The sequence below is a fragment of the Nannobrachium achirus genome (assembly GCF_963921795.1).
Source record: "Nannobrachium achirus genome assembly, chromosome: 4".
NCBI lineage: Eukaryota > Metazoa > Chordata > Actinopteri > Myctophiformes > Myctophidae > Nannobrachium > Nannobrachium achirus.
In genome coordinates this window covers 3983397-4001075 of record NC_137813.1, presented here as the reverse complement: position 1 = coordinate 4001075, position 17679 = coordinate 3983397, and the positions used below count along the sequence as shown (strand labels likewise).

The 17679-nt window shown below is 43.5% G+C and overlaps 2 protein-coding genes across 3 annotated transcripts in view; one reads left to right on the top strand and one right to left on the bottom strand.

Moving 5' to 3' along the window:
* LOC308284343 (cAMP-dependent protein kinase type I-alpha regulatory subunit-like) overlaps nt 1-9353 on the bottom strand; it is a 20557-nt gene extending 11204 nt beyond the window's left edge. The window contains exons 1-5 of one of the 2 annotated variants that reach the window (XM_080724930.1): nt 9265-9353; nt 6392-6577; nt 5879-6058; nt 3738-3844; nt 2211-2272 (exon numbers count right to left, since the gene is read on the bottom strand). In XM_080724930.1, the coding sequence (XP_080581056.1) occupies nt 2211-2272; nt 3738-3844; nt 5879-6058; nt 6392-6568 (526 nt within the window). In that variant the 5' untranslated portion in view covers nt 6569-6577; nt 9265-9353. The remainder of the gene's footprint in view (nt 1-2210; nt 2273-3737; nt 3845-5878; nt 6059-6391; nt 6578-9264) is intronic. The other variant, XM_080724931.1, reaches the window with a different exon arrangement.
* Nucleotides 9354-12000: 2647 nt separating this feature from the next.
* LOC308283573 (arginine--tRNA ligase, cytoplasmic-like) lies at nt 12001-14019 on the top strand (the record flags this gene model as incomplete). The annotated part of the gene is made up of 1 exon (XM_080724012.1): nt 12001-14019. One exon carries the CDS (start codon nt 12001-12003, stop codon nt 14017-14019), a length of 2019 nt encoding a protein of 672 aa, XP_080580138.1.
* Between the last annotated feature and the right edge of the window lie 3660 nt (nt 14020-17679).

Here is a 17679-nt window from a genome sequence, read left to right as displayed (position 1 = left end):
AAAAGAATACGGATGCATCTTCACACATGCCCAAACGTTGTGTATTTTCTGACAATACGTTAGAGGATTCGTTTTAATCGCAATAAAACGTGCCTGTGTGAATGCCGCCCTAAGCCACTCCCTTGTATGTGTACTAGGGCATTAAGGAAAAAGTTGACAAGTCGACTCAGTCGACTTCATTACACAAGAGAAAGTCGAAGTTGAAAAAACAAATATATACAGTATATACAGATCATTCTCGAAAAATTAGAATATTGTGTAAAAGTAAATTGTCTTGAAACTTTCATATATTTCTTGAAACGTTCATATATTCTAGATACATTGGACATTCAGTGAATTATTCCAAACCTTTTTTGTTACAATTTTGATTTTTTTTTATGGCATACAGCTCATGAATATCAAAAGTCCATATTTCAAATATTACAATATTACACGAGAGCACTCAAAACAAGCATTTATAATAGAGAAATGTCAACCTTCTGAAGTCAGAGTTGTTTGAAAACAGTGGGAAGTTCCCGAAGTCAGTTATGATTTGCGGTGCAATGGTATCTGCAATGCTTTTTCACACAATATTCTAATTTTTCGAGAAGGATCTGTATACTTTTGTGAAAATAGCAGATCAACATGCTCACAACGCCTCGCAACATGAGTCAGATCTGCTATTTTCAAAATGTCTGCCTCTAATATTTGACAATTTGGACAATGTTTAATTTGTAATTTTAGAGGTATTAAAAAGTCCTTAAATTGTTACTTTAGTAATGTGCAGATACCCTCTATACACTTAAACTTTATGTTGGTTTGTTTACAGTTGAGTGAGAAAACATTGTTTCACATTAAGTTAATCATCTGGGGACCCCCCAAAATAATTGGGGGGTCGTGTGTGATGTGATGACGTCATCAAACGATAAAGTCGACTTCAACTCAATTTTTTACTGAGTCGAGTCGACTTGCAAAAATCACAAGTCGTTAATGCCCTAATGCATACTAACAAGCACTATGCTAGGTCCACTTCTCGTTTGCCCTTACACCACCTGTTCATGGAAACTAGCTAGATCTACTGTACAAGCTCACGACGACACTGCAAGCATGTAGCTTGTGAGCTTGTAGATCTGCCATTTTCACCAAATGTTTGCCCCAGGATAGCTGGGATGCTAGGGTTCATGTGGTAGCACATGCACTTGCCCTAGCCTTGACGACAGTGCAGGCTTATAGGGTTGAAAAGCTTTGCCAGTTGATTGAGCATGCAGTAGGGCATTCACGAATAGTGATTTTTAGAATTCGAATTATTCGACATCAAAGTATTTGAATAGTCAAATATTCAACAGGACTGGCCAAACTGTCAAATATTAAGTAAGCAAACGCGAGGTGTTGTGAGCACGTAGAACCTGTGGAACCGAGTCACATTAAATGTAATACCTACAATTCCAAGTGCTTGTCAGGGTGGGGGTCCCCAGTTCAAATATGTTTATTTTGGGGGTCACAGCCTAATAAGGTTTGAGAACCCCTGGTATAGAGCATTAACAAATTCATCCACCAGGGGTATTGACAACTCATTCTTATGACTTCCTATCTAGCCAAGCTTTATAGACTATAGCAGGGGTCTTCAACAGGGGGTCCGCGACCCCTAGGGGGTCCGCGGAGGTACTGCAGGGCGTCCGCGAAACTATTGCTTGCCATTTTCCACATTTATGTTAAAAAAATAAATCATGATTCTATCCATTTTGAATAGCTTGAATACATGATTACTATGCAATTGACAGATTGTTGATATTATTGACATTTGTTCTCAGTTAATAAGTAGTATGTTTAGAAATGGTAGTGGTACGGCCCACCCTGCTTGCTGTAACTTGTACTTGTTTAAAATAAAAAATATGTCGTAGCCCCGACCCCCCCACCCTACGAGGTGGTAGGGGGTCCCTGCTCCATCTCCCCATCAGTTTGGGGGTCCCCGGCCTGAAAACGTTGAAGACCCCTGGACTATAGCGAATATTCGATTTCGGTGAATAATGTCGAATAGTGACTTTGATATTCGAATATACGAAGATTTGAATATTTGGTGAATGCCCTAGCATGCAGGGACAAAATAAATGCACAAAGGCATAATAAATATGAAATAAAGTTCCATGAAGAAGTTAGTGCTGGACTCACCTTGCTGAATGACCGTCTCTCCAGTTAGATAGTTAGTTAGAAGTTATTGCTGCTGGACTCACCTTGCTGAATGACTGTCTCTCCAGCGATGTAGGTGACAGAAAACATGGCGTCAAAGATATCACTGGAAAAGAAGAAAAGTGTGCAATAACAATGAGTATATCGTCGTCGTCGAGTGGAATCCTCGTATCTCCATCATATAAGGCCGTCGCACAAGTACTGAAAACAGCGGATCTACAAGCACACAACGTGCCACCATCAGGCTGATTTTTTCAAACACTTTTTGGACACTGCTCCTACAGATTTTGCTCTCAAATCACGCTGCGACCTGACGGTCGCTTATCTCCCGATTAGGGAGTCTTACTGATATGAGTTAAATATCTATCATAGTCTTACTGATATGAGTTAAATATCTATCATAGTACTGTGTTCTGTCTGTCTGTCATTCAGTGTTACTAGCCCTTACCTGTTCAAAGATATGAGCTCCAAAATGATGTGCAGTGTGTGGGTTATGGGATGTGCACTGTGCATACAGTATATGAGGGATGGAAAGTAACTTTAACTGGTGCTTGCATGCTAATATGTAGGAGCATCAATGTAAGAAATACCTGTTTCGTTTAATGGCTATAGAGATACAGTGTTCCCGCCCGCCCGTCCGCCCGCATTACATTCACCCATTCACTCACACATTCATACACCGGTGGCGGAGGAAACCATGCAAGGCACCAACCTGCTCACCGGGAGCAACTAGGGGTTCAGAGTCTTGCTCAAGGACTCTTCGACATTAACTCAGGGGGAGCCCGGATTCGAACTGGGAACCCTTCGTGCTCTAATAACGGTTTCTCTACCCCTGAGCTATGCCGCCCCGGCAGAGTACAGAGAACTGTACTGTCATGAAACAGTACCTTTTCCTATGCAAACCTCTAATAAAGTCTTCAATCAATCAATCAGTCAGTCTTAACCCATTTAGGCCTAGGATTATTGACTGCTTTAACCGTTGAAAAATAGCAGATATACAAGCTCACAGCGCGGCACCGAGTGCCGCGCTGCAAGCTTGTAGATCTGCTATTTTTGAAAAAGTCGTGAAAATGTATTTTTAGAGCGAACGTTTGTAACTCAAATTTTGTATCTGGGTGGTCCTTGGAATTATAATATTTTGAGATATGAATATTTTTTTACAGGGGTCCTTCACATGAAAAGGTTTGAGAACCGCTGACACAGTAGTCTCTCAAGAACAGACTAACTGAGCTCCAGTTAAGTGAAAAGGACCTTTTCTTTGACGATGGCTGGCCAGATTGCTGACATAGAAACATACGTTTTTCAAAAAAATCTTAGAAGGATTCAAAAGACGCTTATAGAATCGGGTCAAAATTCTAATTTTCACGATTTTTCAAAAATAGCAGATCTACAAGCTCGCAGCGCGGCACTCGGTGCCGCGCTGCGAGCTTGTATATCTGCTATTTTTCAATAGTTAAAGCAGTCAATAATCCTAGGCCTAAATGGATTAATCAAAGCCGTGGCCTGGGCATTAGATCTGGGACGACGCACTGCAAGGCACAGCAGCAACAACACGGTACGAGCAGCGTTACCTTCTCTCGTTGTCGTCTAGGTGAGCGAACAGAACGTTCCTCTCGATGGACTTGGCCAGAGCAGCCATGGTCTTGTAGTCTTTAGGGATGACCTGGGGCGAGACATCCTGTTAACGTCAACATGTAACACTTTTACACAGTCACTGACCACAAAAACACCATTAAACCTTTAATCACAATTATTTGAGTGACAATTAATCGTCATGTAAAATGTCATAATCGTGACAGCCCCAATTGTTGCGACCGAAGGTCGCAGTTTAGTATGAGAAACACCACATCATGTCTTCGTCCAGACGGACGTCTGTCCGTGTATGCTTTTTTATGGTCCATGGGTTTGCCGCTCTGACATCACTGTGATGTCAGTGGAACCACACTTAACAGAATCCCTGTTATGCCCTTATATGAAGATCCCTGATATCATCAATATTAAGCCCATATCTAACAGGACTTCATATTGGAATGCCCATATTTGGGAATAAAATGTTGCCAATCAATCATCAAGGACAATGATACACAAAAGAAGAAGAGGAAGCCCATATATGTGTGGCTGGTTCTACAGACAGGGATCTCCATGTATGGGCATACAAGGGATTGTATGTATGATGATGTCATAGATGTCATAGGACTTTCACATAACGAATAATTGAGTAAGCATGTTTGGGCTCTCACAGCATCTGCTATTTTTGAAAAGTCGTGAAAATGTGTGCAAATCTTTCAATCTGTGTATTTTTGAAGTGAACATTTGAAACTCAAATGTTGCTTCTTGGGGGGGCTGGTCCCTGGAACTAAATATTGAGATGGGGGTCCGCGGCCAAATACATATCATTTTGGGGGTCCTTCACATGAAAAATGAGCACCACTGACATAGAAACTTTTTTTTCCCTTTTTTTCAAAAAAAACCTTGAAAAAAGGATTTGAAATATTCTAAAGACTTGCACGCATTTCCACGATTTAAAAAGAAATAGCAGCATATATATCTGCTATTTTTCAATAGTTTAAAGCACAAAATAACGTGTAATAATGCGTTCCCAGTCTAAATGGGTTAAACCCCCCTCCCCCTATGAAGAACATTCACTGGGGGGCCCGCAATGAATCCTTCAGGGTTTACCAATTAATTTCCAAAACTTTTCCAGAATATTTGACCCAATTTCCAGGACTATAGAACAATAATTCAGCTCAATAACAAGTCGCTTACTCCTATGTGCAATGCCAAGACAAGACAGGTAGTGTACGCCAGTGGTTCTCAACCTTTTCAGACCGTGACCCCCAAAATAATCATATTTTAACTGGTCCCCCCAACCTGACGAGCACGAAGAGTTGAGGAATTTTGTATAACACGGTTCTATTGTGAAAATAGCCGATCTACATGCTCACAACGCCTCGCAACGCGAGGCGTTGTGAGCATGTAGATCGGCTATTTTCACAATTTCTGCCAATTTCTTTCACAATTTTGTCATTTCAGAGGTATTAACAAAATCAATGACCAAAGACAATGCATAGCTATTTTTTTCCCAGGACCTTCCAGGACCCTTGATCAATTCCAAAACCTTTCCAGTACTGGAAAAATATATTTACTAATTTCAAAATATTTCCAGGAATGTCATGACCGTTGGAACCCTGATCCTTGTACCCAGGGTGCCACCCCCCTGCTGACAGTGTGAGAGAAAACCTGGCTACGGAAGCGACCGTGGTTTTCCCGGTGAACCCGAGCGCAACGGTGGGGGCCGATGAGTGTGGGGAACACACCACTGACTATTGCTGATGATGGAGAAGTTATAATATGGCTTTATGTATTGAGAGGCACTCTTGTTGATTTCGTAAGAGACTCGTTGCCAATTGCAATATATTTAAAAGTTATTTGGGGCCATGATGATTTAACCTCTTCTTCCCACTAGGCTAGTGTAAGCCTTTTCAGAAGTTAATTTAATGTTTTCCATTTAATGATTTCCTTTATCCTCATCTAATCTTGCACTAATGCACACAACTGTTTTCACCAGGTTTTAAGGTCTTATTTGAGTTTTTTCTCATAACAAGCTCGCGACCCTCCTTGCCCATCGGCCCCCACCCTTGTGCTCAGGTTCACCGGGAAAACCGCAGTCGCGTTACTGAACCCATTCCTCGGTTCCAGAACCATTCCGTACCTTCCTGACGTAGGAGTCAGCGTCCTCCTCGGTGTAGACCTCAGCACTGATGGCGCCGCGCCGCCGCCGCCCCTTCACCACGGGGTTCATGGGCGGAGACACCTCGTCCTCGCGGGAATCTGACCGGCAACTGTTGGAGCGCTGCTGCTGCTGCTGCACCGTGATCTGCTTAGACTCCTCCTAGTGGAGAGACAGGCACATGACGTCAATTGGGAACTTTTTTATTAAATGAAAACAACACAATATTGAATTATCAACGATGGTACGGTGACTTCATGCATTGTCAGATACTTGAACGTGTCCCCAAATACAGCTCAAACATATCACAAGCAGATATACAAGCAGATCTACAAGCTCACAGCGTGGCACCGAGTGATCATATTATTATTATGAAAATTAACCGTTTAACCGTTACGCATAACCGGTCTTTTCTTAACAGTGGGCTAACCGATTAACCAGTTAACCGTGGACAGCCCTACTACATACATACATCATCAGATGAGGTCCACCCACCTTCTCCAGCCTCTCAAAGTGCTCCCTGAGGAAGGCCATGGGCCGCTCGGGTCTGGAGGTGCACAGCTGGACGATGCAGTCCTTCAGCAGCTGCTGGATGTTGTGTTTCTGGACGTACTGCTCACACTCCCTGAGGCTGCGCTCCTCATCGCTGGATGGACCCTGAGACGCTGCCATCCTCGCCCACTAGGGGGCAGAGAGGAGAGGGACGAGAGAGGAGAGAGAGGAGAGGGGAGAGAGATGAGAGAGATCATGAGTGGGTCTGTCACATTGATTACATAATCGTCTAATCGCATTCATTTGACAATTATTTTGTCATAATCGTCATAACCATATCCATGTTGAAAAATGTTCATATATTTTCAAACACGTATAGCAGATCTACAAGCATCACAAAGTGTCATGCTGTGAGCTTGTAGATTGGCTATTTCCTCTATCAATGTATTTTTTTTATGTCAGTAATGTCTTTGTATAAATTAGGTTATGTGTCACATCTGCCATGTGCAACTTCAAAGGCTACACAAGCCAAACAGAAATGTAATTTTCAACGACAAAAAACACGATTAAATTGTTAATCGCAATTCTTTGAGTAACAATTAATTGTCATGTATTATGTCATAATCGTGACAGCACTACTGGGGTGACAAAAGCAGCTTGGGTGTGACAACACCACCACTGTCACAACAGAGAAAACACCTCCTGAGTCCTGTACAGCCTGTACCGTTCAGGCCAGATCTGTGGCCTGTGTGTGTTATGATTACACACACTGCCATCGTGAGGGGTTTGATTACTGTAAACTTCTAAAAGGTGAAGGCCATGGAGCATCTCTGGCAAATTAAACCGTTTGGTTTACGGTCAGGGAGGGGTCTTTAACAGGGGGTCCGAGACCGGCGGGGGTCCTCAGAGCTACTACAGGAGGGGCGGGAGTAGGGATGGGACGATATGAGAAGTCATATCACGATTATTGTGACAAAAGAAATCGCGATTTACGATAGCATCGCGATAATCAAAATATCTCCAACATCCATTATCCTGGGGCGGAAGATTTGCCAAAAGAATAGCAGATCTACAAGCTCACAACAAGATCAGCTATTTTTTGGCAAAGACATTTATTTGATGATGTGAGGATAATCTTAGATCTGTGGCCTGCTGTGTGTAAGGCTGTCACGATTATGACATTTTACATGACGATTAATTGTCACTCAAATAATTAGCGATTTAATTGTTTTTGTCGTTGACGATTACATTTCTGTTGCACATGGCAGATATGACAGATTACCTAAATATACAAAGAAACGACTGACATACTTGACAACTTTATACTTAAAAAATAACATCGATAGTGGAAATAGCCGATCTACAAGCTCACAACGCGTCGCGTAGATCTGCTATTTCCACTATTTTTGACTTTTCAAAATAGACTTGTCAAATAATTGCGATTAGACGATTATTATGTAATAATTGTGACAGCCCTAGCTGTGTGTTATTACAACACACTTTGCTCTGACACACAGCAGGAGGGTTTGATTACTGTAAACAAGAGGTGGGTTTTCAACTGTTTTCACGGACTCATGGTTGGATACGAGTTTATTAACCACTTGAACCCCAGGGGGATCCAGGGGAAAAATCCGCCTAAAATGCATGACCAAATTAGAACAGTTGTGGACACAAAACTACAATGATTGTGGCTACTCTTGACTCACCAAATGTAAGCTGACCCCTGAAAATTCACAAATGCAGTGTAAAACATCACATTTCTCTCACCAAATTGTAATGCTGTGATCACTTACTAGGGAAAAGAGGATTGAAAAAGACCTCCGCCTATGGAGAATTTGCATTCTGAATAGTGAAAAAGACTCAAGACCTCATTGGAGACATATATAGTAAATAGAGAAATAGTCCATCTAGGTGTCATCAATTGATAGGCAAAATGACAAAAATGTAAAAGTATAGGGTGAAAAATGATAATAAAAAAAACTCCATGTATGGGCATAAAAGGGTATGGTGTCAGATGCCAAGGACCACTGATTGAGAACTAGACCTACTGCACATACAGAGCTGCTATCTTTAAATGCATTAAATATTAGGCTTTTTTGTTCTTGTATACTATTTAAAATAGTATTGAGGAAAAAAAGAAGAATTGTTCCAAAAGCTTTATATGCTGTGTATAAACGACACAATATGACATATCTCTGTTTACACAATGCTGTGCCCCCTCCAACTGTATAGCCCATGTTATGTTCCCCATTTTAAACTGTTTTTATTATGTTTTGACACTTGGCAATGTAAACGCATGTTTTATCATTCCAATAAAGCTCCTTTTAATTGAACTTGCATTGAAGAAAAGACCATAAAATAAAGCAACTGCAGTTAACTTCTGGGGAAGTTAGCTTTTGCACTTTAGCTAACGACGGCTAAAAGAAAAATAAAACGCTACAAATAAAGAGGAATTCACGCTACAATAAGAACATTCACAGCTTCAGTGTTATCCTTATGAATAAAATAAAAACTTAAGAGTTGTTAAAAATGAATTAGAGTGAAACCCTTGTGTTGTGTGTGTTGACAGCTAACAAGAAGGTTTCAAACAATAACAAACTAGCGGGGACTATTAAGCATTGGTTCGACCTCCCGTTGGTCCGACTAGGTTACGGTTAGGTTTTAAGCTTAGGTTTAGGCGGTCGGACCAACGGGAAGTCGAACCAATGCCATGTTACCCCAAACTAGCAGCCATTTTTAAAGCTAACGTTGCTAACCTGGGCTAAACAACGGCCGTTAAAAGACGTTAATAATCACAGCAAAGTGTCTGTAAGGACAGGACGGTTCAACGACAAACAACGATGTTTTATATGAAAAAGAGTGTTTTATAAACGTACCTTTAGAGATTAAACAACTAAAAGGTTGTTTTTTTAACAGGAGTTGTAAATGACGACGTATTGATCTGATCTGTGTTGTTTTGACTCTGACACTCACTGACTACACTTCCGTTTCCTGCCGCTCTGTGAAAACAGCAGATCTACAAGCTCACAACGCGGCGCATCGCGACGTGTTGTGAGCTTGTAGATCTGCTGTTTTCAAACAGCCTGCAAAATAGTGCTTAAAGGTGATATAATCATTTAATACCTGTAAAGTAATTAGTTACTATAAGGTTTTCAAATAAATGTAGTGGAGTACAATATTTGGATCTGAGATGTAGCGGGGTAGAAGTGAAATTGGAAAATACTCAAGCAAAGTACAAATGCCTCAAAAGTACTTTACCACTGCATTATAATAATGTATTTATTTATTTGTTCTGTCTGTGTTTCTTTTTTTTTTCTTTTTTTTTTTTACTTTTCTTTCTTTCATTGTTTTAACTTTGAAATGTTTTACTCAAAACCACTCTCAAAGTATAATAATGACTGTATGAATATGACTATTGTATTAATAAAATGTTGGATCAAGAATGTATCAAAATAAAGAAAGAGAGAGAGAGAGAGGGGTGGGGGGGGGGGGGGGGGGGGGACTACCCCTACCCCTTTATATCCATTTAAAAACCAGAAGCCTGCATAATAGCCTACTGTAAGCTGCATAAGCTTTCTGGCTGTGTTTATCCTTTTAGTTGATCTTGTACCAGTGCACTGTTCTGTCATGTAGCTTTCCTATGCAAATGTCTAATAAAGTCCTCCTCAGTCAATCAATCAATCGATCAATAAGCTCAAATATTGATCATGGATTCCCTTTTTTTTCCCCGCACTACAGCACTACCTCCACAAGGGGGAGACAAAGGTTCAGGAGAGACAGCCGTGGAGATCTTTGCCACCAAGATCAAAGAGAAGTATTCACAGAAGTACAAACCGTTTCATAAAAAAGAAGGGAAAAAAAAATGCGACCTACTGTAGGATAATGTAAATATACTAGAAGTTTGCGGCCCTTCGGGCCGCAAAAGTCTAGAGTTCAGGCCGCTGCGCGGCCCTCACCGCCATGTTGCGGCAGTGTGGTGTGTGTAATGGCCAAATATGTTTTTTTTGAGAAAAAATAGTTTTTTGAGAAAAAAAAATTTTTTGAGAAAAAAAAATTTTAGAAAAAAAAATTTTTTTTGAAAAAAAAAAGTTTTGAAAAAAAAAGTTTTGAAAAAAAAATGGTGATGCGATGACGTGGTGTATACGGATGTTACTGCGATTGAGGTGAAAGAGAAAAGTGGAAAGTTGTGAGCTAACTATTAGCTATTGTGTGTGTGTGTGTGTGTGTGTGTGTGTGTGTGTGTGTGTGTGTGTGTGTGTGTGTGTGTGTGAAAGTTGTGAGCTAACTATTAGCTATTTTTGTGTGTGTGTGTGTGTGTGTGTGTGTGTGTGTGTGTGTGTGTGTTCTGGCTACCGCTGGCTACGCCCCCCTCGGTTGAAATTGGATCCGCCGGTCCCATAGCTGGGAATACGAGCCAATGGAGGGCGGTCACCGGTTACCATGGCAACGGGGGGCCAATGATAGAGTTATGGGCGGTATTCCCTACGTTCTGACGACTACCTATACGACTACCTATGAGTTGAAGTCGATGTGAAGTGGGCGTGAATGGGCTTGGAAGTGGGATGCGGCTTTTAGAGTAATGTATATATAAGATATCATATATCACATATTATTTTTATATTTGAATATATATATATATATTTTTTGATTTACCAGACTGAAAACCACAAACTAGTCATTTTTATTCTGTTAAATTGTTAATGCACTCGCCCCCTCATTTTGTTCATTTTGTTCAGATATACTGTTTTTTCCACTTTCCATAAGTATCACGTCTTATAATTCCTAATATTTATGAGAATAGGCAAAAAAATCTAATTGAACAAAATGAGGGGGGAGTGCATTAAGAATTTAACAGATTAAAAACTACTGGTTTGTGGTTTACAGTCTGGTAAATAAAAAAAAAAAAATCTATAGGCCTATTAAAAAATGTAAAAATATGGACTTAGACTGTTTTTTGTCTCTGGTACTCTGGGGGCGGGGCTGTCCGTCCTCTATTTTTTGAGCGGTGCTAACTGCTCCTATGTCTGGCTTTGTGTGTATGTCCGTAGTACGAGACTAACGTCACAGACAGTTGACTATGCAGGGACCGTCATCACCACAGCTGACGTCACGGACAGAACGCCCATACAAGGAGTTATGCACGCGTGGCGTGTTTGATACCATGCAAGCACTGCTGCGACTTTTATATTATTATTACTCTATGAATGTGTATGATTGACGTGTGGCCGTTGCTAGGATACGGGGAATGCCTCTCAGCCAATCGCGATGCGAGGTGGAACTAACTCTGACATCGTTCTGTCAATAAGACTGCGTTGAGCATCTTCATCTTTCTTTTCACTTTGCACCAAAGGCGATGCAGGCACATGAAGGAAACCGCCTCAAAACAAATTCAAACTGTAAACTATATAACTATTATATATTATTATCTACAAATTCCACATAAAACTGCTTCACGTTTATATATTTATATAATAATATTATAATTTAATAAAAGCAAAAGTAGCGGTTTCATTTCACATTTTCAACAAGGAAACCAAAACGACACACTTGACCGAAAAACCTATATTTTAGTTTTCACAGTTTCCTCCTCATTATCAGTAACTAATATAACAATGGCCGACAAGGTCTCTGAATACACGCTGCGACTCCAGGAGCAGGAGCGACAGATCGAGTCTCTCTCGGCGGAGATCCAGGAGTGTCTTCTGTCCCGGGAGACGTCGCCCCCGTCCTCGTCCCCCAGCCGTCTGGACGAGCTGCAAGAAGAGAACGCTCGTCTGAAGTACAGGCTGAACATCCTGAAGAGGAGCCTCCAAGAGGAGGAGGAGGAGGAGAGGAGCGTACCGTCCTTCATGGTGAACATCAACCAGCGACTGACGCAGATCTTCGGCCAGGCCATCCGGGCGGCCTACCCGGAGCTGGACGTGGACGCACACCCCGGCCTGGTGTCCGTGGCGCCCAGCCAGCAGGACAGGCCGGGGGACTACCAGTGCAACAGCGCCATGGCCCTCGCCAAGATCCTGGAGAAGACGAACCCCAGTCCCAGAGAGGTCGCCGAGAGGATCCGGCGGGCCGTGCCCGACGACAACGAGCTCATCCAGCGGACGGAGGTGGCGGCGCCCGGGTTCATCAACGTCCACCTGAGGAGGCCGTTCGTGTCCCGCCTGCTGTCCAGTCTGCTGGTCCACGGGGTCCGCCCGCCCCCGCCGGAGAGGAAGAAGAAGGTGGTGGTGGACTTCTCGTCGCCCAACATCGCCAAGGAGATGCACGTGGGCCACCTGCGCTCCACCATCATCGGCGACAGCCTGTGTCGCCTGTTCGAGTTCCTGGGCCACGAGGTGCTCCGGCTGAACCACGTGGGAGACTGGGGCACCCAGTTCGGCATGCTCATCGCCCACCTGCAGGACAGCTTCCCCGACTACCTGAGCGCTAGCCCGGACATCGGGGACCTGCAGGCCTTCTACAAGGAGTCCAAGGAGCGCTTCGACCGCGACGAGGCCTTCAAGAGGCGAGCGTACCGCTGCGTCGTCGACCTGCAGAGCAAGAAGGACGACCTGACCAAGGCCTGGAAGCTCATCTGCGACGTGTCCAGGAAGGAGTTCCAGAGGGTGTACGACTGCCTGGACATCCGCCTCGTGGAGAGGGGAGAGTCCTTCTACCAGGACCTGATGACCGACGTGGTCAAGGAGTTCGAAGACCGAGGGCTGGTGAAGGTGGAGGACGGCCGCAAGGTCGTGTTCGTCCCGGATCAGTCCGTCCCGCTGACCGTGGTGAAGTCGGACGGGGGCTACACATACGACACCTCGGACCTGGCGGCGCTCAAGCACCGCATCTACGAGGAGAAGGCCGACGTCATCATCTACGTGACGGACAACGGGCAGGCGGGCCACTTCCAGCTGGAGTTCGCCGCCGCCCGCATGGCCGGCTGGTACGACCCCCGGGCCACCAGGATCGAACACGCCGGCTTCGGCGTGGTGCTGGGCGAGGACCGGAAGAAGTTCAAGACGCGCTCCGGGGAGACGGTGCGGCTGATGGACCTGCTGGACGAGGGGCTCAGGAGGTCCATGGACAAGCTGAAGGAGAGCGGGCGCGACGGCGAGATGAGCGCCGACGAGCTGCGGCGGGCGCAGCGCGCCGTGGCGTTCGGCTGCGTCAAGTACGCCGACCTGTCGCACAACCGCCTCGCCGACTACGTGTTCTCCTTCGACCGGATGCTGGACGACCGCGGCAACACGGCGGCGTACCTGCTGTACGCGTTCGCGCGCATACGGTCCATCGCGCGCCTGGCCGGCCTGGACGGCGCCGCGCTGCGGAAGGCGGCGGCGGCGACCACCGAGGAGGTGCGGCTGGAACACGACAAGGAGTGGACGCTGGGGAGGTGCGTGACGCGCTTCCCCGAGGTCCTGCAGCGCATGGCGGACGACCTGCTGCCGCACACGCTGTGCGACTACATGTACGAGCTGGCAACCGCCTTCACCGACTTCTACGAGCGCTGCTACTGCGTGCAGAAGGACCGGCAGACGGGCCGCGTGGTGAAGGTGGACATGTCCAGGATGCTGCTGGTCCAGGCCACGGCCGCCGTCATGGCCCAGGGCTTCCACATCCTGGGAATCAACCCCGTAGACAGGATGTGATGTCATGGCCCAGGGCTTCCACATGGGTATCAGCCCCGTAGACAGGATGTGACGAACTATAGAAAGATGCAATTTTGGAAATCGAGAGTGTTGGTTGCCCCGACGTAATTTGGGAATTCTATTATCAGAACACTTGCAATTCTGGGAAATTAAAAGTGTTGCATCTAGTAATGATATGTACATTATTGAGCTCTGAACTCTGCAGACTAGCAAAGTAATTGGTGTGGTGAGGAATGAGGAAAATAAAAAAAAAACAAAAAGAGAAAAAAAAAACACTTTCATCCAATTAGGAAGGTGTATAAAGGTGACGTCATGAAAACGGTGCTTTGTCATTGACTAAATGTTACTCTGTAAACTCGAACTTATAGTGTGTCAGAGGAAGACATAATGATGATGTTGCCAAGAATACTGGTTCCTCATTGGCTGTACGGATTGATATTCATCATTGTAAATACAGTATACTAAGTAAATATGAAGACCAAAATCATGACCTTCCAAAGAAGATCACAGTTATAGAGAAATTACCCAACAATCAAAATATGTGGGACCCAAATAGAACAAATACCTATACTTATCTGGGTTTACAATCATATCCACGGAAAACTTGATTTCTATACCATCAAGCGTTCCGTTCAAATCCAAATTCCAATCAGGACATGATATATTTAATTCGGTTATAGAATCTATTGCATTGTATGGCAGTGAGTTATGGGGACCTTTATATAAATTACTATTTATAACTGATTGGGCAAAATGGGACAAAAGTCCAGTTGAGATCCTGCATGCATGCAGACAGAGTTCTGCAAAACCATAATCCGGGTACAAAGAAAAAGCCCAAACTCTGCAAGCAGGCCTGAATTAGACCAATATCCTTTACTTCTAAAATTATTACGATTATTAAATTGTGGAGCCATATTAAAAAGAGTGACCCTGCCTGTTACCATTATAAAGCCCTTGCCTACCAAGAGTTGAACATGAAAAGGAGTCCCTCTCAGTCAAATGGTCATGAAACTATAGCTGACCTCTGACCTTCTGACATCACAAACCCCAGCCAGCCTCAGTGCAGCTAACCCTAACCAAATTATAACTGAAGAAATAGATAAATATACTGCTTCATTTATTTGAATTTATTGTAGTATCGTATACTGTAGTACTGCTCAAAGAAAGCTCAAAGAATTAAGGGAACATATTGTTCCCTTCATTTCTTTGAGCAGTGGTACATCAGTTATTGGAATGAACTTACACAATCACAACACAAACTAGAAAACGTATTTTATTTGGCCCTAAACAGACAGTATACGGTACTGTGGCAGATGGTATCCGGTCGACTCGCCAAAAATCTAAGTCGCCAAATTCGCGGGACATGTCGCCAAAGTCAGGTCGCCAACCAGTCGTGGACATCTCGCTAAATTCGCTGAGTTATATCACAGTCCGTGGTTTAGGGGTGAGCCATCCAAGCTGTTTGGCGACATGTCCACGCTAGTTGGCGAGCTGTCCTAGAAAATTGATTTGGCGAGTTGGAATTTTGGCGAGTCAACCTGTATTCTGGCAGATTACCTACAGTATAAGCACAGTAACCGATAAAAACCTGAGAAAGACTTTGACAATGTACAGACTGAGTGATCTTGGTTTAGCGATAGAGAAGGACAGATAGACAGACAGAGAGACACAGACAGACAGACTGGCTGCCCAGAGAGGAGAGGCTGTGCTGTCATTGTGATGAGGAAGCTGTAGAGTCAGAATTACACTTCCTAACACAATGTAAAATATAGCTGCAAGCAGCGATAAAGTGGCCAAGGTAGAAAAAGTAGGAAAGCAAAAAAGCATCAAGGGAAAGCAAAGAAGAAATCAAAGAAAAACTAGAAGCAGTGTTCTTCCAAACAGGTCTCCAGCAGGTCAGGTGTTTTTTTTTGGCCTAGTGGTGACTATAATAGGCCAAAGTCAAAAGGGTACCATGTGTTCTTTGGCCTTTCACGGCAATCGGACGCTGCATGCGGGATTTGAGGCATTTTGTTCCAAAAATGGGTTTTGCAAAAATGTACCTGCTGGTGGCGCTATAACAGGCCAATGTGAGAAGGGTGGCATCTGTTCCTTGGCCTAGTGGGAATGTGCGTGCAGAATCTCACACAAATAGCAGGCTGCGTTTGAGACATTTTGTTCAAAAAGGAGCAATCCTGCAAACCTTGGAATTCAATGTTAGCCAATTAGATAGAATATGATATTGGACAAATCCGTCATGATTACATCACTGTAGAGATACTGTGTGCCCATTTGTGTGATTATCGGATAAAATCTGAAGGAGTAATATTGAAGAATGCGTTTTCGGCCTTCTGGTGGCGCTATAAATGACAGAGACTCTGCCGATTTTACACTAATCGGCATAGTTATTGGTAAAAGCACAAATTGACCTCTACACAACATGTATGCAAAAGACTATATGCAACAGACATAAAATAGTTCCAAAGAACTCCTCAAGGTTTTAACTCAATATCTTTATTTTCCAACTTTTTCATTAGTTGTCTTTGTTGAAGAGTTGGTCATCAGGTTGTAAACCTTCAAAACAGAAGGTTAACAACCTAGCCATTTTCAGGCATGTCTTTTAAATCACAATGTTTTCAAATAATTCAAGTAGTAAACGTCTTCAAATAAAGTTTTTAAACATTAAGTATTGTGAAGTCTGAACCCAAACCAGCACACGGAAACAGTTCTCAAGGTGAAAACGCAATAAGCGTTGTTTTATTCAATGGGGCGTGCCCCTAAAACATGAAATAAAGTTCTTCCCAAAACCGGGGCTTTTAACTCAAAATATGCTTCTTTCCAGAACTTAACAAACAGGGGTTACATTCGAAACATATGTTTCACAGTATGCCGTTGCTTCCATTAACACATGCCATTTCTCTTCCAAGACTCAGATGCAGCTCCTAATTTGCCTACAATGGGAACAGATAGAACCACCATTAGCAATGTGGCAAAATACAGAGCAAATGTGCGACAGAGGAGAACATAGTGGAGTTTTGCTTACTGCTCGATGGAAGAGTCCCTTCGAGAGCCAGCTACACAGTGAAGCAGAGCTCGGTGGTTAAGAGCAAAAACATTTGGATTGCCTGACTCGGAGAAGCTGTGTTGCGGCCAGGTGCTGACAAATCAAACTGATTGCAACAAGCAGCCATCTTAGCTGCTGCATTCTGGGAAATGTAGTTTTTCTGAAAACCAAACTAAGCCATCAGTTAGATTCAGTTCACATGCACGCACGCACGCACGCACGCACGCACGCACGCACGCACGCACGCACGCACGCACGCACGCACGCACGCACGCACACACACACACACACACACACACACACACACACACACACACACACACACACACACACACACACACACACCTGTGCCTAACCATTCTGCATTAGAGGTGGGATTTATGGCTCTTTGAAGTGAGACAGTACCATCGATACTGGCTCACTAAAAAGAGCCGTTCAAAAGACTGGCTCATTTGGCTCCTTGTATATTTATATATTTTTAAGAAGAATTTGTTTAAACATGAATCCACAAGGTGGCACCACATTCCTCTGCTGACAGTTGAAATCACAATTTAGTATTTACCCTTTTCATAAAATGTGTGTGTAAATTAAGCTACCTTGACTTTTGTTATTCATAA